Raw genomic sequence first — 27,280 nt, 5'->3', positions numbered from 1 at the left:
CCACCAAAGGTTTGGCCATCAAAGAAAAATTCGGTATCCATTGTCTGCAATATGATGTAATACCCAAGAAAGCACACAAATCTCTCTGTGTCCAAGGCACACTCAATTCCGCTATTGCCTGAATTCTTTCTGGGGTCAGTTTCCTTCCCTCCTTCGATAAGAGATGAGGTCACTTCTTGTCGACAATATTGCAATTTGGAAAGAGACACTTTGTGATGCAGATCGGACAAATGACGCAACAATGACAACGTGGCTTCTTTACAGATTTCCTCAGTATCTGCAGCAACGAGCAAATCATCAACGTACTGAATAAGGGTAGCGCCATCAGGTAGAACAATTGTGTCAAGCTGTGCTTTTAAAGCTTGACTATATATCGATGGACTTTCACAGTAGCCCTGGGGAGCGCGTTTGAAGCGGAAGCTTCGGCCTCCTAAACTGAATCCGAAAATATCCCTACTCTCCTCGGCTATCGGGATGCTGAAGAAAGCATTCTTCAAGTCGATCACCGAGGACCAAGTCGCAGAAGCTGGAATCATAGTCAATAGGGCAGTGATATCAGCGACAACTGGGAATTGTGGCACAACTATTTTATTCACCTCTCTAAGATCAATCACAAATCTGTAAACAGGTGGCTGAGAAGAATCGGTACGCTTCAAAACAGGCAGAACAGGACTATTGCAAACGTTGCCTCTTGTCTCTTCAATTACATCTTTTTCAATCAAATCATAAATGATCGCTAGCAACGCTTTTTCACCTTCACTAGAGATCTTGTATTGGGGAATGCGTGGCATTTTAACATTGGCTTTCAATGTCACAACATATGGTGGTATTTCCAAAAGACCCACATCATTAGGACCAGTGGCCCAAAGAATATCAGGAAGAGACGACAATTCTGTCGGAAGTTTATCCTTCGACAAATACATTGGGGAGACTACTTTCTTACCTAGTGTAAGTTGTACTCCCGAAGGAGAACAATACAAAGTCGCATACAATCTTTTTAACAGATCTAATCCTAACAAGTTTTCACCACAACCTGTGGTTAGAATAAGGGGTGCTTTGAATTCGCAAGGTCCAACAGAAAGGGACATATGACTATAAACTGGGTTTCTAACCGGGGCGCCAGAAAAACCTACGGAAACATTCGTTTCGCCAGACAAAGGTGCGCCAGGGAGTTTCGAGTGCATAATAGAACTCTTTGTAGCACCAGTATCCAACAGAAAAGGCTCTGACACACCTGATGTAATCACCTCAACGTAAGGTCCACTCTGATCTACTGGAACTGAAACAACTCCCTCTCTTTGTCTATGGCTGTCCTAGCAATCATTACCTTCCATATTCTCATCTTCTGCATAGTAGTCATCAGCATAGTACTGAGCTGTCCTACTAGACGCGTTATTCTGCTGATCAAAACTATTCATTGAATTTTGAGGCGGAAAGGAACGCGCGTTCTGGGGGAAATTTCCACGTCCTCTACCTCTAGGCGCTTGTTGAACACCTCGACCTCGTGCACCAGAAGCACCATTCATACGCTGTAACAAGATAGGACAACTATACTTGAAATGACCCTCTTCTTTACAATATGAACACTGATTGGGACCTACAGGAACAAGTGGTTGAGAAAACTCGACCCTTTGCGAGTTTCTCTGATACTGTTGAGGTTGCTGATAGTTACTCTGACCACCACGTGGCGGATACGCTTGCTGTAACAGAACCTTTGTTTTTAACTCTTTAGTTTTCTTGTCTGCTCTATCCTTCTCATCTTTATCTCGATTTTCGTAGTACTGTGCAGTAGCCAATATCTGTGCTGAAGAGGAAACGGCCCAAGAACTTTCTGAATCTTTCAATTTCTTACACAACTCAGGAAGCAAATTATGCACAAACTTGTCAACGAACAACCGTTGCCCACCTTCTGTACTCATATCTTGACCACTGTGGTCGATAAACGTTTCTTCAAACCTGTTGAAGAAATCAGACACTGTTTCATCTTTCTTCTGCTTGCATGCAGACAATTTGTTCCAATTCACTCGCATAGCAGGCATTAAAGTTTTCATGTAATTAATGATCCTACCAGGGAGGTCTGCTACTAAAGGCTCGGGTTTAGCACCACCAACTTGTCGGTCATTTGCAGCACTAATATTAGCCCATGAGTCACCTAACTCTTGATCGTGATCTGCATGACGAATCTTTCCCCATAAAAGCTGTGGAACAACATTTCCAAACACCATGTCTATATTCGCTAAATTCATAATGCAAGAGCCTGCAGTCTGTGACAATTCCTTGTAATACCCTGCAGGGTTTTTACGGGGATCAGGCAATGTCTGCTTAAGGGCCAAAACTTCAGCTCGCTTCCAAGGAACATGTACCCAGACACGCTGAAAATGTGCTGGTACAGCATCAATATGAAGAGCGGCATCGGCCTGCACTGCTTCCCTTCCAAACCAGAGGAACTTCTCTCATTGGGTACTGTCTTACCTTCTTCTTGACAGAGGAATCAGACTCAAACAACGACCGGGAAACACCTTCACTCCTAAACGACAACAATGTCGCAACTGCTTTCTTAACATCTGAACCCGCAATTGCGCCTGTCCCAAACTCGGACCGTATATGACATAACTCAGGTGGATTGGGCTTCAAATCATTCTCCTCTAAATCCTCACTCAGGAAAGTACACATTTTCTCAAAAACGTATCTCTGTTTTGGTGCTTCCCACTGATGGAAGGCATCCATAACAGACAAAGAGAGGATATAGAAGGCTAGCAACAGTGCTAGTCTTTCTCTGTCGAACAGAAGGAGAAGTTGATGAAAGGACAGGCGGAAAAGCAGAGTGAGGCAAGGCAGACGCAGAGGCAGTGTCAGGAGGAATACCAGGAGTGGTAGTCGATATAGTGGTCAAAGTTGTAGGAAGTAAAGGCAGAGCAGATGTCAAAGCCGGTGGCCCTTGAGGAGGCTGCACCGGAAGAGTAGGAGCCAATCGAAGAGCAGCCGGTGGTTGTGGAGGAGCAGGAGGCAATACAACCAAAGGGTGCGCGGCTAAAGGCTGCGGAGGTGCTGTAGCACTCTGCGCATAAGGGGGTGGCAAACTCAATAAATGCGACATTAGGGGGTCTTTTTCAAGGTCTTTTGCTGCATCTTGCTGAAGAGGCGGCAAAACTGGATAACAATTATCAATCGCCATTTTACGCTGCCTGTGCAACTGCTCATTTGCTTGTTCTTCCTCATCATCTTTATATTGCATAGCAGCTTGCATTATCGAAATACCCTTTTCTCTTTTATTCTTTTTAGCTAATTTAATTTCGTTCTGTTTGGCTTCCTTACGCCACAGGCGGAAAGAGTCAAACATCGCCGGCCGGGCTTTCTTCTTGAAAAGTTTAACTTCTAGATTATCTAGGATTTCCGTGTCAAAGCTACCATATTGGGGCCATTTTAAAACACCATCCTTTCTGGTGTATTTGATCCATACTTCATTATATGTGATGGGGCCTACTCCATGCTTCACATACAGTTCATAGGTTGGAGTTCCAATCGGAGGAACCGGACACGAGTCCTCCAATCGGGAATCCCTATTATAACCAAGGCAAAACAAGTTTCCAAGTCTGCTAAGACCAGGCATCTTCGCTCTCTAGTCTAGCTTCAAACTTCAAAGGAGTATCGAACACGATAATCTCGTGAATACACGAGTCCTTCGGCTTTGGTACTTGCAAGTTCCAAATCAAAGATCCCAAGGGGATACTCAAAACTAAGAACCAACTAAGGACTGGGAGACGCTCCACTTATACTTAACTGAGGTATCGATGACTTCACAGAAGACTCGTCTATCGTTTCGCTCTACCAATCATCATGGGTCCAAAACAGGGCGATAGTCAGGGCAGCAGTCCTTCGTAGCCGTCGGGAAGCGGGGAACCTCGCAGCAAAGACTTTCGGACCACGTCGACATGCAGGGGTCGATGAAGTGGCAGCCTTCCTCCAGAATTTTCACACGAAGCTCCTCACGAACCTCTGGCTTGGACCCGTACAGCTGAAATCGCCCCACGTTGGGCGCCAAATGAAGTACTGGGTTTTTCAGAACCGGTACTGAACCGGTAACCCAGCGGTGCCAGGGACAACACCCTAAGACTTCGGGTCCTTCCTGTTTCAGACTACAGAAACACAGAGTCTTCTAGGTAAAGTCAAAGATCGAATTTATTGGCTGCAACCAAGTAACAGGCGTCCTACAAGTACAACCTGGTGTATATTCTCAGGAGACTGCTCAAACTTACAAAGCCAGCCTTCTCTTTTTATACAAAATATTATGCTTCAGGCAAACATTCTTTACATTACAGTTGACCATTCACATATTTTCAATACAAATAAAAAGCAGAGTCATGATGACAAGCCCATATATCAGTTTGTTCAGCCCACAATCAATTACCCGGCAAGGCCCAGTATTTTCATCAGATATCGACAAAACCCCAATAAAAACGGGCACCTCCTCCTCGTAAAGCAAGTCATAAAGTAGGAAACAGGGACAGGTGTGTGCAAGATTAGGGGTGGTTTGTGTGCGATGAAAGGTTTATGGCATGTTGTGCCTTGATACTATCTCGTTCGGCCACTGGGAGAGGAACTGACCGAACAGGTTTGGCCTTGGGCAGAGGAGTCAGCTTGCCCAGGTCGCAGAGAAGTCAGGAAAGGTGTACGTGTCCTTCAGGACCGTGTTTGGCCTTAATCATTGGCCTATGTGAGGGCAACTCACAAAATGGCTGCCGTACACAAAATGGAACCCGAGGGTTCAGGACGAAAACTACAATTTCAAGGTGAAATTGTCACTCGAATATGACGAAAATGCTTGCGCATAGTGTACTAACCATTCTCGGTCTTCTGATATCAAAATCGGCATGGTACGATGATGTTTATAACACGGGTCCAGAATTTTTAGTACTACAAGTGCCTTACCAAATGTTGGGCGCCATGTAGTGTAGTTCCTATATTCCCAATATGCTCTGCGCATTGTAATAATATATACTATAGCTTTGACGTAGGACTTAGGGCAATAGGTCTCTATCGAATATACTAAACTTAATTGTGTGTGTGCCAGCTAACTCAGAGGTCACTCAAAACTTTCTTGAATACACAAGAAGGGATTAGTTCCTGACAACCACATAAACATGAGAACTTTGTTTCCCAGAATAAGAATATATCTTTCAGAGTCGTGGAAACAATAGATAACTATTTTACTCATGCAAGAGAGGTGAACTGCTACAATCGTTAGGCAGAATGCAAAGTATAATGCGTACAGAGTGAACAGTAATATGAAATAATACTGTAAGAGCATTGTACGGTTTATAAGCCATGTAAAAATACATACATAAATAACATAGAATAAAATACGCAACTGATGCTTCTAAAATACGCCTACCCCAAGTCTAGTACGAGGGAAGAAGTAAGTGTTTGTTGTTTAGCATAGGTTTAGTTTTGCCACAAATCTACCAAAGGTTTCTCTAGGTTCTAATAAGCTCCTTACCTTGTTTATAATGAAGGAGGTCTGGTATCTCTGTCTAGGGACTCGATTTCCCAACATCCCACAAGGGGAGCAGGACACACTGGAGCTGGATTCTCAGCAGAGAAGGGCAGCTTCCTGATTAGTGCATCAGCTGGAGAGTCGGTTTTCTTCGGCACTTGCTGTAGCGAGCTGCATCGGGCAAGTAGGTCTTCGAACTGCTCCGAACCACTGTATCTTGCTATAGCAAGTGAAGGTATATTTATACCTTGAAGGTGTTTAGGAATGCCATAATTTGACATAACGTCGGGCATATGAACGTCATGAATGAACCCCTGGGGAATAGTTCTTCATTGTAAAGTAACTGAGTTCTTGGAGAAATCAGTATTCAAGCAAGGGAAAGTCCATAACGGCTTAAGCTGGTTTTCCAAGAAATCGTTGTGATGTTTGGTGAACGGATGGAAATAGCCATGCTTGCATTTGGGTAGCATGGGCTATGCCTAAATGAGGCCACTGCAGCTTGCACCACACATTACCCGTACCATGCTGCCAATGATAGTACCAACACAACTACTAACCATCACACTCCTACATGTGTGACATTTCGGACTATTTCAGGCCCCCAAAGCTATAAGAATTGCTTGGGCTTCAGGTAATTGTAATTTTTAATGTATATTAAATTACTAATTAACAGTTGTTGTGGCCTGTTCTAAATTAGGCAAAAAGTCCCACCTTGTGTCAGACTGTCACAAGCACTGGTGTTGACAATTATGTGCCTGTGCTGAGCACCTGAAACCACTGACTAATATTAAGCACTGATTTAGAGACGTCAGAGAGTTTGAAACTCAAATTAGAGGGATGGGCACTCATATTTGTTAACTCCTTGTAAAACGTAGACCTTAAAGAATCTACCACACAATCTCAAAAGTAATTTAACTTTGCGGAAAAATATCTTGAGGTAGGGCTATCAAGGATAATTCCAGTCTTTTATTTGCAGTGCGGAATGGATGAACGGAGATTCAATAACGAGTTATTAATGCTATATTGTTTTCTGGAAAGATATACAATGGCAGGCTCTCTCTGAAACAATTAATCTTGTTTTTATGCTTTTTAATTTTTTTTTCTTTTTTAAACTTTTTAGCCACAGACTACCTTTTCCAAGAAATAACAGGTACTTAGCGACCCATTATTGGGTCTCTTTTTTCATATTTTTCTTCTTTTCTCATTTTCCTCGCCACTCTTCTGTCACTTTTTTACTGTCTTCATTTGTGCGCCTCTTTCGGCCTTATTTCAACTATTTGAACATAAGATTGTCACACTCATTTCTCGCCCCAATTTCGAATCGTTCTGTTTTAACAAATTTTTCGTGCAGTGATACACACAGTTATAACTTTAATCTGCCTGCTTGTGACACCCACATTGTACAGTTTCTAGCGTTTTGCCTTGTATCATTCTCAACTTACTTTAGGATTACTTCCACTCGCTTTAAGGTTGCTAGCATGTCATAGATCAGCCCTTTTTTTTTCTCCTTTGACCTATTTAGGTGTCATACTCTAGTGTATTCAGCTATATGATTATTACTCTCGTACAGATTGTCTTTCTTGTTTACACTGTGCCGCAGGTTAATAGTTAGATCATAATTTCGACATCTGCAACAAAGATTTTTCATCATGTATAGGAAATGTTCTTACCTGCTATACTCCAACGTGTGCTTTGCCTTGTACTTCCTCCAGTTTTTCATCTCTCCTTTGAACGTCCCTGGTATATCTTTCGACATGCTATGACAAACTTAAAATACTTCCCGTCGCATTTAAATTTTATGTGACATGAATCTTTGCATTGTTATTATAGCTTACTTCACATACGTTCTTTGCTTATAGTACCTCACAGCCACAGATGCACTTCACTCTTGTCAAGCACTCTGTTATGCTTAAGAATGTTGTCTTCTCTTAGGATGGACCACGATATCTCGTCAATACTTCTAGCTTTCTCATACAAAATGTCATAAAATCATTTAGACAAATGATGAAGCTCATGTTTTTAATACACAACCGTTGCACCTCACACAATATTTTGGTTTATATGGTTAGTTTGCCTTACACTTTATGTCTTTACGCACCATAGGGTCTCCACATCCACTTAGATGATCTCCCATTTTCACAGAGTCACCCATACATTTTTGATGAAAGTTCAGTTTGCCCTTCTTTTTTTTTATTTTATTTGTTTTCCCACATGTCCTTCTCAGTCCTGATGAGTCACATCTCCTTCACGGTGTGACGAAACACGTGTCGGCTGGCTACTATCAAATGTTCTGATCCAGATTGACTCATAAATCTTCTCCATATACGAAAACCTAGTGTTTGACCTTCATTTCATCCTCATGAACTTTGTTTCTAATTGTTGAGTCCTGACAACAGGACCGATTACCGTATAAGCGTGTGCACAGGATCTGCTTCTCTTATTTTTATGCTTTTATGTTTTGCAATTATTTTAATCACGAAATATGCTTATAATGAATGGAATGCAATAGGAGGAGAATTTGAAAGACTGTTTTCTGAAAAAGACATGCATGTTTCTCTCCATCTCAAATCAAAGTTGCAAGTTTTGAGCTCAAAATGATGTTTCTAACCTTTGGCGATCACTTTAATCACAGTGCTCCACAGTCGAAACATATCTGTATGTAAAAAAAGGAGAGGGGTTGCGTCGTCTCACCCACCCTCTTTTCCCCATCTGTACTCAAGAGTTCTGCTAGCCAGATGATAACCGGCGTGTGAAGAGCTACATTAATGCAATTACACCCCATGAAGCAGTCTCTTCACGTGTTCGTCTCTGCTCATGGTTATACACAGCCAAAAATTATTCTACATGTATTGACTTGCGCTATTCATTTTTTGTCTGGTTACATTACATCTTTTGACATTTGTAAATGTGAGTTATGGAATATGTGGTTTCTCTTCATGCCTACGTGTGGCCATTTCATTGGTAGAGCAGATGTATGAGTTTGCACAGCTGCAAGAACACTGCACAGCAAAGGAGTCCATATCTAAACACAAAGCCCATCTCTGGACCTCGACATGTCTCTCCTGTACACCGTCCCTTTGGAGTTGCTGTGTGACGTGGAGGAAGAGAGACCGACACTCACTTATGTATATTCACTTTTGTAACATGTCATGAACTCTGTGCAGCGCATACAACCAGGAGACGCTAGCACCACTGCAGATCAGCCTGCCATTTGCCATTGTTTCTTGCTGTATTCAATATCAGCCTCTTTGGTTGCTAGGAGACCTGCACCATTCAATATTGAACTCAAACATTATGTCCAGTAGGGACCATTTTAGAATTTTGTTGCCTTGAGAAATACAAGAAAGTAATCCGTGGAAAGCTGAATCATATTCCTCAAGAGATAAAAGTGGTGGTAGGGGGTGGCGCAAGGGGGTTATGGGGGGCTCTCAGGGGGTGTGGGGGGTCGCGATTGCGCATGGGAGCGTCTGCTCCTGCTCTCTTACCTCCGACTTTAGGACCCGGAAGCAGGCAGACAGGCTGGTGATTGGCCTGAGCACCATGACAGCCTGCATGGAGAACAGGGAATGACTGGTTTGGACGGCCCGAAAGGGCCAACCAAACAGACATTGCACACTTCTCGCCTGCTCAGAGGGCAAAGCAGCGGAACCCACTCGCCCGCCCGCAAAGCTGCACAAACTGCTTTCCGCACTGCTTGAAAGCAGTGGGGTGATGCTCCTCCCCCATAGCAGTGGTACTGCCACTGCGAGATACCAATAATGTGACAGGTATGCCCAGACTTGCGATCTGTGCTCACAATGCTGCTAGATTGTTCCTATTCAAACAGGACCAAGGCTGATTTGCAAATGGCTGGTTTCCGTCTCTCGTGGCATGGTGGACAAAAAAAGTACTTGGATGTGGCATAGAGTAATTACTGGTGGCTGAGATTTATTAAAATATTCTTGTACACTTTTTATGTATTACATTTTAGAATGGTATTGTTGGACTTGGTCCCATTTACTGGGTCATCCCTAAACTTTTTGCCTTTCTCCTAGCCTTTTTTCTGACATGGTGTTGGTGGTTTTAGGACTCTGGGCACTTAAGCACTGTTGTTGAGTGTAAAGTGCATGTGCTCTTTGTGTTAATTATGGTTAGATTGGTCTACACCTGTATGGCCTATTTAATTTACCTGTCAGTCCCTTGTAAAGTGATATCTTATATACCCAGGGCTGGTAAATTAAATGCTACTGGTGGGCTTGCATCGCTGATTGCAGGTTGACGGTGCAGTTGGCTGGACGATCCCCCCCCCGGTCAGTACTTAAGACGCCTACCTCAGCCGCGCGCATTAGTGACAGAGCGCTTGTCTCCTGAGGCGGAAGCCGGGAGTAGCATACAGCCCGTCTTTTTAAAAATTGTTTTAAAATTGTTTCCATTGCTCTTATTTGCACATCCCACTTACCTTTTCCCATTCTTTTAGTGGCCTTGCCCTCTGCAGCCGATTAGGCGCTGGGAGGGGAAACTGACAGATAGTTTTGCCGCCATCTTAGGGAAGGTGCAGGTTGACGGTGCAGTTGGCCGGACGATCCCACCCCCTGTCAGCATAAAATGACCTCATCCTCTTGGCCTCGCAGCGGACGAGCGCAGCGGGCGCACCGCGGGCGCGCCTAAGGCACGCCAAAGGCAAGCCCGTCTGCGCCCGTCCGCGCCGGGACCGGGCCCAGGGCCGTAATCCCTGGCCAAATCCATCTTGAAAGGAGGAAGCTGATGTATTCTAGTCAGGAACTCCTCTCGCTAAGACCTAGAGCTTCTTGCCCTGTTATCGAGTTGCATAAGGAATGTAAAATCTGTCCGGGCTGCTCTCGCGCCTTTGCGTTCTCATCTATTGGGGAATCAATCTCGCCCCACAAATAGTCCAAGATATCAGATTGCAGACTCACCATCATTAAGGCAGGTTTAATAAATGCCAGGTCGCTGGTTAATCACAATACTCACACGGCAGAACTGATCGAAAACCAATACCTTGACCTACTGTTTATTACGGAAACCTGAGCAGACAAAGCCTCTGATGCAGATCTGACCTTGGCAATTCCAGATGGTTTCTCCATTTGTAGAGTGGACAGAAAAGGGAAACGGGGGGGGATTAGCAATTATAGCTAAAGATGGGCTTAGGATCAAGAGTTCAGAAAAAGGTAGCAATCCGGACTGTGAAACACTGATCTTTCAGATCAAGATCACGATCAACTATACGTTTAATGGCCTATTAATCTATAGACCTCCCAGTGCCAAAACTCCATTGGTTGAGTTACTAAGTCCTTTCCTAGAATCCAGTGTAACAGGTCCTGACTATACCATTCTGGGAGATTTTAATTTACACTTGGAGAAAACGTTCGACCCCAAGGTTCTTCTAGATACTCACTGTGCTGGCCATTCTTTAGATGGCATTTTTACCTCCTGTCAGGGCATAAGCAAAATAGGCACTCTTTTGGTCCCATGGTCGGACCACAAGTTAGTCACCTTCTCATTGGAAATTAAAGAAAACACGGGAAGGCCCGTTGAAGCTCTTAGGAAGGCCACCTATCCAGACTAGTCAAAAGTCAACTCACAGAGTTTTCTTGATAAACTTTGTTTATCCTACCCAGATCTTGATTCGTACAGCAACATAGCCTGTAAGCAATTTAATGAGTGGATAGATGTCGCTGTTCAGGCTGCAGTCCCACAAAGGAGAGTGATTTTCAAAAGGAAAACTCCCTTACAGCCTTGGTTTTCAGAATCACTGAAGGCACAAAAACAGAACTGCAGAAGAGCTGAGAAAAAGTGGAGAACAAATTATGACACCAAGCCCAAAGAAGAATATAAAGCGGTCCTAGCCATCTATAAAAAACTGATTATGACTGAAAAAAGCAAATACTTTGTGCAAAAAATTAATGAGTCAAAAAATTCTAGTAAAGCTCTTTTTTCCACTGTAAAAAAATTATCAAAAATTGAAAATATTAGTTCAGAGGCAATGGCTTCAGATTTTTGTAACTCACTGGGTGAATTTTTTGTTAACAAGGTATCTTCGGTATTCGATTCCTTCAAGACCCACCACTCAGCTACCTCAGCTAAGATTTGTTCATACCCAACAATAATAGCTGAGCGGTCAGCACAAACCCATTGTTTCAATTTACTCCGCCTACAGCAGATCAAATCCTGCAGGAGGTGATTTCCACCAGTTCAGGCAGCCCAATGGACCCTGCCCCCCTAAAGCTATGCAGCTCTTCCCAGAGCAGTTGAGTTCATTATTGGAAAAACTATTTTCACAAATCCTAAAAACTGGTACTTTCCCAGATGCCTGGAAAATTATATCGGTGATGCCACTCTTAAAAAATCGAATCTAGATCAGGGGGAACCAGCCAACTATAGACCCATAGCCAGGATTCCTTTCGCAGCAAAAATTCTCGAGAAACTTCTAAATAAACAGCTGTCTAGATATCTGGCGGAGAGTAGCTGGCTGGATCACTCTCAATTTGGTTTTCGTGAGGGTCACAGAACGGAAACGGCACTGCTCAGGGCGGTGGAAGAACTCAGGAGTGTGCTGGATGATGGAGAGAAGGCCGCCTTGGTTCTATAAGACCTATCGGCGGCCTTCGATACGGTCAGCAATGAGACTCTCCTGAGAGAAGCAAGGGTCCATGACTCAGCCTGTGCCCTCCTCGCATCCTATTTAGGGAACAGAACTTTCTCGGTAGAACTAGGAGAGGCAAAATCCAAATTATTTAGTTCACCATGTGGGGTTCCTCAGGGGTCCTCTTTGAGCCACACCCTTTTTAATTTATATGTTGTACCACTGGCAGAAATTATAAGGGGTTGTAGCTTTACTCCAGTATCCTATGCCGACGAGACCCAGATGGTGGTATCTATCAGCAAGGATGTGAACGAGACGGCAGAAAAATTTAAATTGTGTATGTCACAGGTTAGCAAGTGGATGCTGAATAATTGCCTAAAGCTTAATGGGGACAAGAGCGAGGTGATGCAGGTGATGCTACTGGGGGGCGACGCAAACATCTGGTCCCCGGCCTGGTGGCCTGATAACCTGGGCATTTGTCCAGATCCGTCAGAAAAAGTGAAAAATCTGGGCATTACTCTTGACACCAAACTTTCATTTGATGCACAAGCCAGCAAACAGGCCTCAACAGTCTGGTTCATCTTAAAGATGATAAAAAAAAATACTGCCGTACCTACCAGAGGATTCATGAAGGACAGTGGTGACAGCTCTAGCCTTGTTGAGGTTGGATTATGGGAATGGTCTGTACACCGGGGCTAGAGTACAGATCCTAGCCAAACTACAATGCCTGCAGATTGCAGCCGCAAGGCTGGTGCTTGGAATCCCTAAATATGAGCCAATTGCCCATAAACTAAAAACCGTACACTGGCTCCCAATAGTAAAAAGGGTGCAGTTTAAATCATTGTGCCTGGCCTATAAGGCGCTTCAGGGATCAGGCTCACAATTCCTGAAGACCCACTTGAAACTGTATGAACCGGCCAGACTTCTTAGATCCAGCCATCTGAAACTAATCAGAGTCCCGAAATTTAGACGGGCCAGTTGGGGCGGAAGAAGTTTCTTGGTGCACACAGCACGGGCCTGGAACCGGCTGCCTCTATCTATAAAAAATAGCCCATCTCTGGGGTCCTTTAGAAAAGCAGTCAAAACTTGGCTATTCACTGCGGTTATCTAGGTTGCCCGTCTCAGAAGTTTGCAGTCTGTCATAGCGCCAAGACGCCTCCAGGCATTCACGCGCTTTACAAATGGATAAATCAAATCAAATCAAATCAATCAATCAAATCTGATTTTGCCACCCACCAGAGTAGCCTTTCAAACCTACCTCAGGCTCTGCCATTGCAAGGCCTGTGCACGTAGTGTTACTGCCGCTGTGAATTGGCACCTAAAGTGTGCACCATGTCTGTGACCCCCTTTTACTGCATGTCAGTTACCCCTAAAGTAGGCCCTAGCTAGCCCTATGGGCAGGCTGCTTTGTAAAAGGTAGGACATGTACCTTAAGTGTGTAACATGTCCTGGTAGTGACAAACAGCCATTTTGGTTTCTCACTACTGTGAGGCTGCCCTCCCATAGGAATGCAGTGGGGATTCCCTGATAAGTGTTTCACTGGTAATTCCTGATATGAGAGGAGCAGCGTGGTCAAGCTTGGTATGTTTGGAATAATAATAAGAAATGCTACGCAATGGTGTGTGCAGATTTAACTATTTTAGAAATGCCACTTTTAGAAGTTGGCATTTCTGTGTGCTATGTGTCTGCCTGCCTTATGTGTATTGCATATCTGGGTTTGGAGTGACAGGGGCTGGTGACGTATGTGTGGCTCCAGGTGGGGCAGGGTGAGTCAGTGACAGGCTGAATAGGGCATCTGATTTGGAGTAGTGGGAGGAGTAGTTCCCTGGCCCTGAATAGGATTGTGCCTGTCAAGGTCAATGCTGGATCTGCCCCTCTGTGGTGTGTCTGTTGGCAGAGCCCCCATCTCCTAAAGAAGGGTGTGAGCACTGTAAACAGATGTGCTCCAGAACCAGTTGGGACTGGTTCCCCCAAGCCCTGTGCTTTCCAGACAAAGAGAGTATTGATATAAATATAGGGGCTGTGACCCCATGAAAGTTGTGCTGGTGTTGTGCTTACTGGGCTTGCTGCTGCTGGGGCCCAGGAGGAACAGCCACCACGCTTGCCTCCCTGCTGAAGGGCCCTGTGTGCTGGTCTCCCTAGACCCAGCTATTACCGTCGGACTTTAAAGGACTCTAGTGCCTTGTGAGTGCTATATCTTTAATTCTAAGAAAGAATCCTGGTGCTCTGCAGCGCTGCACTGGATTCTGAGGGAACCCTGGCGTGGGGATTCTCCCATCTTGATGCATCGGAAACGGGAGCCCACCCTGCATTGTTGATTTGGAAAGAGGGAGTCTACCCCGCTGCGGATGACTCCGTTTTAGCGGGAGCCCAACCCTCATATGTGCGCTCCTGTGAACGGGAGCGAACCCCGCAATTGGTGTATAATTTAAGGCGGGAGCCTACCCCGTATTGCCGTTGCATTGTGGAGCCGCCGGACCGGCAGAAGAGCACCGTTTCTGTATATAATCCCCTATGAATATTGCCTGGTGCCAGTTGGCACAGTGTATATTGTGTGATTCTAATTTGTTTCTGATAATATAAAGGCAATGTTTTTATATAACCTTGTGTGGAGTTTCTTTTGTGGTGTGCCTAGTGTGTTGCTGTTGTGTGAGTGTGTTGCGCAAACGCTTTACACATTGCCTCTGAAATAAGCCTGACTGCTCGTGCCACGCTACCAAGGAGTTGAGCAGGGGTTATCTTTAGCGTGTAACTACTTTGCCCTGACTAGAGTGGTGGTTTCAGCCTGGCTTAGGCGTATGCCCTAGTCAACCAGAAATCCCATTTCCAACAGGTATCCCTTGAGCTAGAGAATGTTTCTGTATGGCCTCCATTTTTGCCTACTATATAGCAGTTTTAGGAATGCGTGTCTCGGTACATTAGGTTTGAACAAGAAATGTGAACCTCACTACTAGTACTTCCAATGCTCTCAAGTCTCAGTTTCGGTCTCCTTCTATTATAATTTCAACTCTCTTCTCTGCTATTGCAGCCTTCGTGTTATTCTGATTTCTTTAGCCTTAGCAGTTCTATGCATCCTCCACAGCCTGACAGTTTGGTGATCACTGTTCACGTTGTATCTGTATGCCGCCCTGCTACAGCTAAGGTAGGAATATAGAAGACCGCAATGTGCTGGTGGTGTAAACTCAGTGCATGCTTGTGAACATGGAGTAGTTGGTGGTGATGGCACATTGTAAAGAGTGGGTGCAGAGCATAGATAGCAGCTCCCCCTATGTCATGAGGGTGACTGTCTGTCTGTCCCATTTTTTACCGAATGCCCTCAAACGAATGCCTTGTAATTAGAACCTAAATATATGAATCTGAATTGGAGCAGTCTGGCAATTATTACATTCAATAAAAAACACAACAGTGAGATATTCAGAATTTATTGGATGCCATATTTATCACTTATTCAGATTTTTTGGGGAATAACATGAATATGTTGGTGCTTAGTGCACTGAAATCTGCGCGCCCTGGTCAATAACGGGTCTTGTCCCTTTGCTAAGTTCTGGCAGGTTTTAGCAGAGAGTGCAAACTTTATCACCCGTGGTAATTACTAGGTGTGATAAACATTGCACCAATAAGTTGTAATCGTGACAGCTTCACAAACACACGTTTGTGCAGGAGTCGCAGTCTAACAGGGCACTTGTAATCATGGCCAGTAATTCAGATCTTGCTTACTGCTGTTGTCTGAAGCTCCAGCCTGGGCGAGAGTCACCCTTCTCTGCTGGAGCCTCTTGGGAGCTTTTAAGGAGTATGGGAGCATAAGGTGGGTGCAAGAAGCATGCTGTAGAAGCTATGTGCTGAGATGGCAACAGGAGACAAAACAACAGCCTCTTGATGGGAATGGGGTACTAAGGATAAGTAGAGTATTGGCGTGAAAAAGGAGTGGTGGAAACCCATTAGGAAGAAAGAACTATGCAGACTTGAGAACAGGCTGCAGAAGTGAGGGAAGCGTTTGCACAGGAGCAAAGGACAGGGGTGGGACAGAGGAGCTTACAGCTGCAGCTGAACATATGTAGGAAAAGGAGTAGGAGCAGGTGGGTATGAAGTGGTGAAGGGATGGATAAAGAGTGTGAGGAAATGGAGTCTTGGCAGCTCCCTTTCCAAACAAAATTTATTTCGCCTTCCTCATCCATTTTCAAAGTAGCTAATGTGTCTACGTTTATTTTTTGTCGTGCATCAAACAATGCAATACTTAGCCCAAGTTATATGCAACAACAGCGCCTTTATTTATTTTTACACATTTCTTTTTAACTGTTATTATATTTATTTTATTTATTTACTCTATTCCAAGCGAACAATGCAGCAACACAATTTGCATGTTCTGGTAAATTCCTAGTGTTTTCTCCTGAAAAACACCGGCAGGTTTGACCTGCCAATATTTATCACAAATGAAAAGGAGTTAGCACTCGTCACCAGGCCCGGCTCCAGGAATTTTTATTTGGGTGGGCCAAGAGTGCATTTGGGTGGGCCACTGCGGGCTCGATTTGTCGCATATATGTCTGGGCAGGCCTGCTTCAGGGCCCTCCTTTATCTCTTATAAGTCTTGCAAGGCCCAGTAAAACGCACTCTTTTCCAAATTTCTTTCTAAGTATTATCACTCTCAAAAAGGGTTTTTCCATACAATGTTCCTTTGATGGGAAGGGGAGGTTTCTGAGGTAGGAGTATCAGGCAAGTGACACTTCTCTGGCTCCCTCTGTGTGAGCCTTCAGGGAGAATCCCTCTTCATTACTACCTCCACCTGACCCTGGACTCTGCAACGCTTTCCCCTACAGGCTTGATTATCCACTTTTCTGCCACCCCTCTCCAGTGCACCTTATCGCACAGCTGACCTTGGGCCCTAGCCCCATCGGGCTTCACTCTCATTTTTCCTAGTAAAAACATTAGTATAATCACCTTCAAACCTAAAACATTGAATATAGCAGTAAATATAATTAGCACACATTTTAAAGTATGTTCCACAGTAGCCCTTATGACCCGATTTGCTAATTAAATAAACAAAAACAGAAAGGCCATGACAAGGCTGGCTTCAGCGCTGATGCGAAAGTCTTTTTTAGCGCCACACCAATAACCTCTTTTTCGTAAATACCATTACTACCACCTTCCAACAGTGCCCCTCATCCCTCCATGGCCCCCCTATTGACCTCTTCCTTGGATTCCCTCACTACCACACGTCACAAGTGCCCTTCATCTCCCCATATCCCCTGCCCCTTATGCCCTCCTCCTCGGATTCCCTTACTGCCACCCTCCAGCAGTGCCCCTCATCTCTCTCAACTCCCTCCTCCAATTACCTCCTTCTCGGATTCCCTCACTGCCACCCTCCACTAGTGCCCCTCATCTCTCCCTAGCTCCCCCTCCACCCCATGACCTCTTGCTCGTATTCCATCATTGCCACCCTCCACCAGTGCCCCTTATCGCTCCGTATCCCCTCCCACTACCTCCTCCTCAGACTCCCTCACTGCCACCCTCTACCAGTGCCCCTCATCTCTCTGTAGCCCCTGCCCCTCATGACCTCCTCCTCAGACTCCCTCACTGCCACCCTCCACCAGTGCCCCTCATCTCTCCCTAGCTCCCCCTCCACCCCATGACCTCTTCCGTGAAATTCCTCACTGCCACCCTCCACCAGTGCCCCCCACCTCTCCGTAGCCCCTCCCTCTTATGACCTCCTCCTCGGATTCCCTTACTGCCACCCTCCACCAGTGCCCCTCATCTCCCCATTGCCCCTCCCTCTTATGACCTCCTCTTCGGATTCCCTTACTGCCACCCTCCACCAGTGCCCCTCATCTCCCCATTGCCCCTCCCTCTTATGACCTCCTCTTCGGATTCCCTTACTACCACCCTCCACAAGTGCCCCTCATCTCTCTGTAGCCCCTACCCCTCATGACCTCCTCCTCAGACTCCCTCACAAACACCATCCACCAGTGCCCCTCATCTCTCCCTAGCTCCTCCCTCTACCCCATGACCTCTTCCTCTGATTCCCTCACTGCCACACACCACAAGTGCCCCTCATCTTTCCCTCCACCCCATGACCTCTTCCTCTGATTCCCTCACTGCCACACACCACAAGTGCCCCTCATCTCTTCCTCCACCCCATGAGCTCTTCCTCTGATTCCCTCACTGCCACCCTCCACCAGTGTCCCTCATCTCTCCCTCCACCCCATGACCTCTTCCTCGGATTTCCTCACTGCCACCCTCCACCAGTGCCCCTCATCGCTCCATAGCCCCTCCCACTACCTCCTCCTCGGATTCCCTCACTGCCACCCTCCAACAGTGCTCCTCATCGTTACGTAGCCCTTCTCTCATATGTATTTCCTTTGTTGTATAGTGCTACTCATATCATTGTAGTGTGTGTCCGTACTTTACACCACACACACATTATACAGAGTCAATCAATCATACAATTATGTAAATCAGTCTACAGGGAATGTCACATAAGCCAATGAGGATTACAAGGTGTAGGATTCACCTGTCATCCATACTGGTGGGCAGTATATTTAAGAGGATTTGGTCTGGGGAAACACAACCTTAGGATTTAAAGAGTACTCCATGGGGGTCAGCTTTACTGATAAAAATGTATATCTGCCCAAACATACTCTTTTTAGCAACATTAGAATAATAAAAGACTGAGGAAGTTCTAATTAAATCACAAAACAAAAAAAGTGAAGTTCTAACTATACCATTCATGGTCGTATGCAGCTCTTAGGTGACAGTTCATTGGTCACTGTCCTATGTTAGGATTGTAACTTCTGAACTGCAAGTAACACAACAAGGATCTCTGTGACAAAGGGAGTAACCCACTGAGCTGCCACATAAAATAGAGGTTATCTGCATTTAAAAACTACTAACAGACAAATGATTGCTCTCCAGCAGGATCATTAATCACCAGTGTTATCTGGGCATTTTGTATCGTCTTATTGTTGTCCTGTATCAGCCATGATAGTGATAAAAACTGGTTAAATGAAGCGCAAGAAGTATGTGTCCTGCTAAACCAAATAGTAACACATTATCTTACCTACTACTCCCTTAGTCAAACTGTGTGTCACAGGCAGCCTGATGTGATAAGCAGCTGCAGGGGTAAGGAAAGGTGAATAGGAATAAACAAATTTATTTTCTCCTGTGCTGCATAGAAAAAGAAATTTCCACGCACAGAAAAGTAGGCAAAGGTTACTGTTAACAAAGAAAGGATTTGTCGCCTTTGCCATGTGGAGATGAAGGGGTGAAAAAATAAACACAGCCTCCTTAACATGTTAATGGTCTTTTAAAGACCTGTGAAGTACTCCGGTGCGGCTGCGATAATCTCTACAACTGTCTGTGTGCGCCGGGAAGCTGTCTCAAGCCCGAGCGCACACACACACACAGACAGCCCTTTGAACCCGATGCTGGTGCGCGCCAGCCTTCAAGCCCTCACTCACTGCGAGGGCCAAGGCTCCTGTTTGGGTGGGCCAGGCTCATGTTTGGGTGGGCCTGGCCCACCCGGCCCACACGCTAGAACCGGGCCTGCTCGTCACAATTAACTGGGCCGCACTTAATGAGAGCCATGCACTATGGGGCATATTTATCAATATGTCATACAGCGCACTGCAGTGCAGCACTGCATAACAGGGAAAGAGCACAAATGCACCATATTTACCATAATATGGCACATTATTGCCATTTTCCAGCGCACAATGTGCTGCTGTCCAGCACCAACGTAGGCACTCTTGCACCTTGGTGTAAGGGTGCTTACGTTGTAAAATGGATTATTTGTGCGCAGGAAAGGACACCTTCCCTCACAAAAACAATCATCGAGGCATTTCCCTCTATTCTGCAGCACCCATAGACGGAGGAAAAAATGAAGAGAAATAAACATAGTTCTACTCAGTAAGCCTCCCCTTGGGATGTGTGGTAGTTTTGAGGCATTCTCAGGTCTACCACTTATGGTTAATCTGTTAACACGTCAAAATCAGTCGGTGCTCTATTGGAACACCTACGCACCACCCATAGAAGAGCACCTTCGGGCAGATCAGAACAATGTAGTGATTTGCACTGCATTGCATTACTCTTGAGTTACTAAGCCACCCAGGGCCATGCAAGGGGGCCTTTTGTGGCATGATAAATCGCATCTTGAGGGTTGCGTCACTTTGCACCCCATTGTGTAGCGTAAAAGCAATGCAACTCTTTGGATAAATATGGCCCAATGTTCTTGCATTCCAGTCTCTATATGTGCACCTTCATAATGTGTTAATATTATCCAGGTTACAGCAGATGACCTTTCTCAAAATAACTTCTAACACCAATACACCGAGAACAATCAGTGGCCGACCGGGACAAAATTAAGCCCATATTAGGATACTGTCAAAGGAGCATTTTATCTTTTTGAACCCAAATGAGGTTCTCTAGCAATTTATAACTAGCATCAGCTTGTGTTGTGCTTCAGACCATAATTCATGAAAACAATTACCCATAAATCCGATCTACACAAAGACAGCAGTTGGACCTGCTCCCGGCAGCAATAGTGAAGCATGGAGGAGGAGGTTTAAAAAAAAAAAACACTTACCTGCCTGCCGGCCACAGCCGCTCCTCTGTCCTCTTCCTTCTGGGTGAATCATTGCAGAAACCACAAAGGCTCCTATAAGCAAATCACCATACTGCTTTTAGCAGTGTGGTGATTGGTCTGAGCGCAGTGGTTCAGCGCTCCGATGGGGAGCCTGTACATATTCTCCATGCAGGCTGTACAATACCGCCAGTGGAGAACATGCAAAGTGCGCATGACTGTTTGTTTGGCCCAATATGGCCGTCTAAACATTAATGCACACTTAGAGAATGCCACCACACCTCCTCCATGCTCTGCCTAGCCCTGCCCTGCCACGCAAAACTGCCTCAGCACGGAAAAATAAAATGATAATAACGTCACGTTATTATTATTTTATTTTTCCTTTTTTTGCAGTGCTGAAAAGCAGTGGGGCGACGCTCCTCCACCTTAGTGAAAGAGCCACCCTTGAAAGACAGATAATAATGACAATGATGATAGTGTGCAAGATATAGCAGCTTTGCTGAATGATGCACTTAGGAGAATTAATTATAAAAAAGAAACACCTCAATACACAGATCACCATGAGTAATTTTTTGAGGTACATTGCAGTAACATTAGGTCATTATCCTTCAATTACCATGACTGTATGTAGCAAACCTCAGCTTAGCACATAATATTTTATATTTTTCACCTATGACTTTTATTACCACAAGATAAGATGTTTCACTCTAGGTGGATGGTATTATTGGCACTTGAAACTTTGATTTGTGGAGCATATAAACCCTCTTTCTCAGCACATAGGTACATTCACTACTTTCTAAGGGCAGTGCTATTTGATGTGATAGAGAGAATGTAGGTATTGCATTTAGATTGGAGAAGTATGTTGATAATATGTACATGTAATAGGACAACATTCATTACGTTTATCAATGCTCCCATCCTCCCTACCAATGATTTCAACACTTATGGTGGTTAAGGCCTTCTCTTAGGGAAGCAGACCAAAAGGACTTAGAGACCCTTCACTAGTGGCTTAAGCTTAAGCATGCAGCCTGGATTCCACCCCAAGGGGAACATTTACAAGTCCCCTGTGCCTTTGGAGCATCACTTTTGTCAGCCCACATTCCAAAATCATATCTATGAGGCTGCGCATGGTTTTGAATAGTCTCAAGATATGGAGAAATGCAAGGCAGTGTGTTGTATATGTATACTTACTTCAATATGGCTACTTGGTGTCGGTAGTCCGTTCTTATCTTACTAATCTCCCATAGTACCTAAGAGTGTTCTATCTAGTGTATGGATTCCACGCTTGGCAGTTGATAGTCTGGTCAGCTGTGAGGCTTACTGCTCTGCTATCCTATCTTGTACTATCTTAATAAATCTATCTTAATAACTTGAAGACATGTCCTGCTGCCTACCTAATCTACTTACAACATTTTGGAGACATTCTGCGCTGACCAGACCAGAGGACCAGACCAGAGGAGCAGACCAGAGAAGAAGACCAAGAAGAACTGCGCAGCACGAGCAAGACCTCATAAACAATAACCCACCTTACTGCGGATTGTAACAAGAAGAAAATTAACTAAAAACCGGAGTAACACAAGAAAGCTTGATGAAATTAGACACAAAATACAAAGAAAAATCAACAAAACAAGCTGCAAGTTAATCCTGTGAAACGCATGAAAATAAGCAACTGTGAGTAACAGAGAAATTTATACAAGATATTTTTCCACTGCAGTAAGAAACTTGAGGTGAAGAAACTGTCATCTCAAATAGAATCTCAATTAAGAAAAGAATATGTTAACATTTTGAAATTTGACACATGTATTCCCAGTTGTTTGCTGAGCAAGTTAAGTGAAAGAGACAACAAGAAAGTAATTGCAAGCCCTTGAATTTAATGTAGACAGAAACGGAATTAATTGAAGAAGTAAGAAACCAGTTACTCACGTTTCTTTTCTCAACTGCTACAGTCACTGGTTGCTGTCAAAAACGGGCGATTAAAAAGACTAGGAAAAGAGAAGGGGAAGAGGAGGTCAGCCGCAATTGAACTCAGCAGTCAGCTGTTCAGAGGGCAGTCAGCTTTTCGGTACCAAGGGACGTTCTTCTCAATTGCAGGTGAGCGATCCTACTTTGCTTTGGCTGTTTCGCGGTTGGTGCGCAGAGAGATCCTTCTGTGGCGCTGTCCTTTTTACAGTGATGACGTCGTGGAATCTCCATGTGTGTTCAGGCCCGTTTCTAGGTGCTGTGCCGCCCTAGGCGGGAATTGAAAAATGCCACCCCCCCTCCCTTTTTCTACCATCACTCTCTCCCCCGTCATCCAGGCTAGAAGAATAAATGCATTAGATATAAAATAACTTGTATTAACTTTGTAAACATGTGTACACATTTTTATACTGTAACCACTGTCAGAAGTGCAGTCAGAGCTTACAACATTTACTTAGAGCACTCACCCTAAAAATAAAGACTTTCAATTAAGGAACCATAAATACAAGTTTGAACAATATTAACATATGGACAACAAATTACCTTAACTGCAGGCAGAGGCAGTGCCCTTCCCTGATCCATAATGTGGTACTGCAAACTGGCAGCAAAAGGGTTTGTACAGCAGGGGGTTGGGCCTCCTTGTCCCAAGGACAAAACACACATGAAAACTTGTTGCCCTTGACCCCAAACAATATGTCCTGGCCGTCCGGCTAAAGGAACTCCACATCCCTGATTGTATTTCGTTTTTAAATTTCTCTCTTCTAGCTTCAATGGTGTTTTGGGTTCTTTCTCTTAATCCAACGATACCTTCCTTGCCTTTAATTTAGCAAAGTTTTAAGAAGATCTCTAATGTCAAGCTGGAAAGCCATGTCTTTTTCTACTGAAATTGTGGCTAGTCCCACAAGTCTCTCTTGGCTCATGGAACTGCGCAGATACGTTTTTATTAATTTGAGTTTTGAGAAACTCCTCTCCGCACTTGCCACTGACATTGGTAAAGTCAAAAGGATACGAAGAGCTACGAACAAATTAGGGAAACTAATTTGTTTTGGCACAGATAGTTCAGCACATATTCGGGTTTCGCATTTTTTTGTATTCGATGACTTAATCCTGAAAGTTCAGAGCAGAGAGCTGCCGCATCAATGTCCTTTAGAAAAGATGGGGTTTCTCCAGGTCTAGGCTGTGTTAGAGCGGTTTCCAATTGGATACACAAATCCATGAGTTCTTTGGAAGTTTTCATCTTGAGGTCACTCATATTGTATAGAAAACCAAATAATCTTGCAATTTCATTTAACTGTGTGAATTGCTCTTTTACAGAACTAATTGCAGTGTCCAATATTGCAAAATAGTAATTTACTCTGAATTTCTCTTTGGGGTCAGCGATGGGTTCATCTTCTGATTCGTAAGCGAACAATTTCCTTTTCCTCCTTCTTTTCTCTGGCTGAAAAATTGGCTCAACATTGATTTCTTCAGCTACCTCTCGAGCATCAACCAAAACTCTCTCAAATTCCATGTCACTCCTCATGTTTTTTAAAAACTCCTCTGTACTTCTAAGCTCATTTACTGTTTTCTCAAGAGTAAAGTGCTTCTCCTGCATCAGTTTACTGGTCAAATTGATTTGAAATAATATACTGTGCCATGTTACAACTGCAACAACAAACTTAAATGTAGAGATACTGTTTAGAAGACCTTCAGCTTCAACCTTAGTCATGGTACCAGAAGAGTCTTTGAAAGTTGAATCTTCAGTAATTTCAAACAACGCATCATATACATGCGGTAACTGGTACCTAATGGGAGTTAAGGCATCGATCCTGCTTGACCACCGAGTATCACTCAGAGGTTTTATAGTCAAAGATGGTATATGACGTTTCAGTATATCCCATCGACGTGTTGACGCAGCAAAGAATACATACAATCGTTGTATAACATCAAAAAAGGCTGTTGCTTCAGTGCAACACGAAGCAGCGTCATTTACCACAAGGTTCAGTGTGTGGGAACTGCAGGGGACATAGAAGGCACACGGGTTAATATCCAGAATTTTCTTCGGCAGACCTATTTCCTTGCCTTTCATATTGCTCCCGTTATCAGAACCCTGACCTCGTAGGTCTTCAATTGCCAACGAGAAGCTTTTGAGCTGATCTCTCAGAACATGACTCATTGATTCACCTGTGGTTTCGGTTAGTGGTACAAATCCCAAAAAGTGTTCTTTTATTTGCACGAGGCTGCTTTCTTGGAAATCTTCATCAGAAGACTGACATGGCTCTGTTCCTGAAGATTGCACGATGTCCACAAATCTAATGATCATGGTCATTTGTTCCGTGCGGCTGATATCTGGGGTGCAATCAAGAATGATAGAAAAATACTTTGCCTTCTTAACCAATGAAATGATTTTGTCTTTGATACCGTTTGATAGCACCTGGATCAGTTCGTTTTGAATAATGTTGCCTAAATAGTGAGCATGTCTTCTACCCTTATTTTGTATTCTCCTGAGATGTTCATTCATAATAGGATCAAACAAGGCGAGCAATTCCACAATTTTAAGAAAATTGCCATTGTCATGAGCATAAAGTTCATCACTGCTGCCACGGAAAGCCAAATTTTGTGCACCGAAGACTCGTACAAGACATATTACACGCTCTAAGATCTGATGCCAGTACTTTTCTTCTTCTTTAAGCTTTTTTGTACTGACACTATCTATAGTTGTATCTTGTTTTAGACTTATACAGGCCCTTCCAGTTATGGAAGTTGGTTATATGTTCAACACTCTTTTCGTGTGAAGACAGAATTGCTGATATATTATGCCAATCGTTGCATCCATTCTGAGTGAGACTTGTACTTGAATTTCCGCCAAATACAGTACAGCAAAAACAGAAAACTTTATTGGTTGATACAGAATACTGGAGGTATTCACGGTAAACAACTTCTCCATTTGGAAGTTTTCTTTTATAATGTACAGCTGAAAATTTCCTTTTTTTCTCATCTAAAGGAAATTTTTTGCTCACTTGTTTTGGCCCATTTTCAACCAAAAGAGTTCTTAATTTGTCTCCACTTATTGGTAAGTGTTCCCAGGAAGCAGGATCTGAATAATCTATTTTAATGCTTTCTTCCGTTACTGTCTGGCGTTTACTTTGATCACCATCTTCAGTGTCAAGGTTATCCTTTGCAGTATCCCCTATAACGTCTTCTTGTTCTTGGCTGTTAACTTCTATGGCCTTGTCTGGTAGGCCTATATCGTCATCTTTTTCTGAGGTTGAAGTTGATGCCTCAACAATTTCAAGAGAACTCTTTGGAAAACGTAGAAATTTTTCAATAGACCCTTCCAATTTGGATAGTTCTATTTCTCTATCCGCTTTTCTTTTTCTGTACTGAGCACCTGAGAGTTTTTTCCTGTCTGCCATTTTTGATCCTTTCTAAATTCTACCTGAAAAAATATAGGGCAATAATAAGTCGGAATATTGTATAGATTCAAAATGCATATTATATTTGTAAAAAAAAATACCTCATTTATTATCCAGAATGCTCTTTTTCCTTGTACATATGCCCTTAGAAATAAAACTCTGGAGGATAATGTATTTGCTGGAGGGATCCATATTGTGTCTAGTCCCAGTTTTTCATTTAGAGATAATGGCCAAGTTAAGGGGCCATCAGGCCTCCTTTTGATCAAGTGGCCTGGAACCTCACACTTAAATGTAAATGAAACCGAGGTAAACAAAAGTGCACGGCATGTTAGCTTTTCACAGGTACTTAAGAGAGGCATGCTTTTCACTTTTTTTCAGTCCCTTTATGCAAGTGCATGAACTGTAAAAATGTCAGATGTGTTTGTCTGTCACAGTATTTACGCACACTTTAATTAGCACTAGTGTATATCTTTTATAGCACTACTCAACCCAATGCAGGGTGTCAGAGTGCTTTACATAACATACACATTTAAAATAAATTGTGCAAGTGTGTAAATCAATGTACAAGATGTGTTCAGTGAGGGTTAAAAGATGTAGCAGTCACATAACCTACATAGCTCACTATGGTATATTAAAAGGCTTACTAATTATGAACAGCAAGTAATGGTGTTCAAAGCAGTAACCCACTTACCTGGGCTACATTAAAAAAAAGATTCTGTCATTTGCACATTACATGATGTGCTTTGAAGGAGACACACTAAGTTACCTTCTACTACTCAGATCTGGGACCATACAAAATTGAGATCTCTCCAACAAATACTTTAACATACATGATGAGTATTACAACACGCTATGTTCCATTTCTTTTATTGAGAAGGGCAACTTAGCCAGAGTGTTTGTGTTTCTTCGCGCTAAACTGAAGGACAGCCAGAAAACCCCATCACTAATAAGCAAAAATGAAGCCTGCCTGCTGCAAAATGGCTGGGCCTCAAAAGCTTTTTACTGGAACCAGAAAAGTAAAGCACTGCACGCGCCCTATGTTATGGAGGCAAACGTATAATGGCACACAGACAGCAGGTGGCATTCAGGGGTGGCCAACACAAAGTCGGCTGGGGCACTGGCACAGGCCACATTTGGTCCCTTTCTAGCTCCAGCAACGCCACTGCGAATCACCCACCTTCACATCTCTTCCCCTTAACATGCCTGGGGCAGTGCAGACTTATGCTTTCCCTGCCTGCTTGGGGAAGGAAAGGGCCTAGGGGGCGGGGGCCTCTTCT

General features: G+C 43.9%; 1 protein-coding gene across 1 annotated transcript; it reads right to left on the bottom strand.

Annotated features, from left to right (window-relative positions):
• Window positions 1–23,623: 23,623 nt before the first annotated feature.
• LOC144752775 (uncharacterized) lies at window positions 23,624–26,003 on the bottom strand. The gene is made up of 3 exons (XM_078640626.1): window positions 25,504–26,003; window positions 24,670–25,334; window positions 23,624–24,381 (listed from the first exon to the last, which is right to left on the bottom strand). The coding sequence occupies exons 1-3, from the start codon at window positions 26,001–26,003 to the stop codon at window positions 23,624–23,626; spliced, it is 1,923 nt and encodes a 640-aa protein (XP_078496752.1).
• Between the last annotated feature and the right edge of the window lie 1,277 nt (window positions 26,004–27,280).

This window comes from Lissotriton helveticus, chromosome 5_1 (assembly GCF_964261635.1).
Source record: "Lissotriton helveticus chromosome 5_1, aLisHel1.1, whole genome shotgun sequence".
Lineage (NCBI taxonomy): Eukaryota > Metazoa > Chordata > Amphibia > Caudata > Salamandridae > Lissotriton > Lissotriton helveticus.
This window is presented reverse-complemented; position numbering and strand designations above follow the sequence as displayed.

What these genes read in the sequence shown, in the direction of transcription:
- LOC144752775 (XM_078640626.1), bottom strand. Translation starts at nt 26,003, where the DNA reads ATGGCAGACAGGAAAAAACTCTCAGGTGCTCAGTACAGAAAAAGAAAA. An exon ending in GTTTACCGTGAATACCTCCA is followed by an intron (nt 25,335 to 25,503) that starts GTATTCTGTATC and finishes CATAACTGGAAG; the next exon opens with GGCCTGTATAAGTCTAAAAC. An exon ending in TAACGGGAGCAATATGAAAG is followed by an intron (nt 24,382 to 24,669) that starts GCAAGGAAATAG and finishes GGTACCAGTTAC; the next exon opens with CGCATGTATATGATGCGTTG.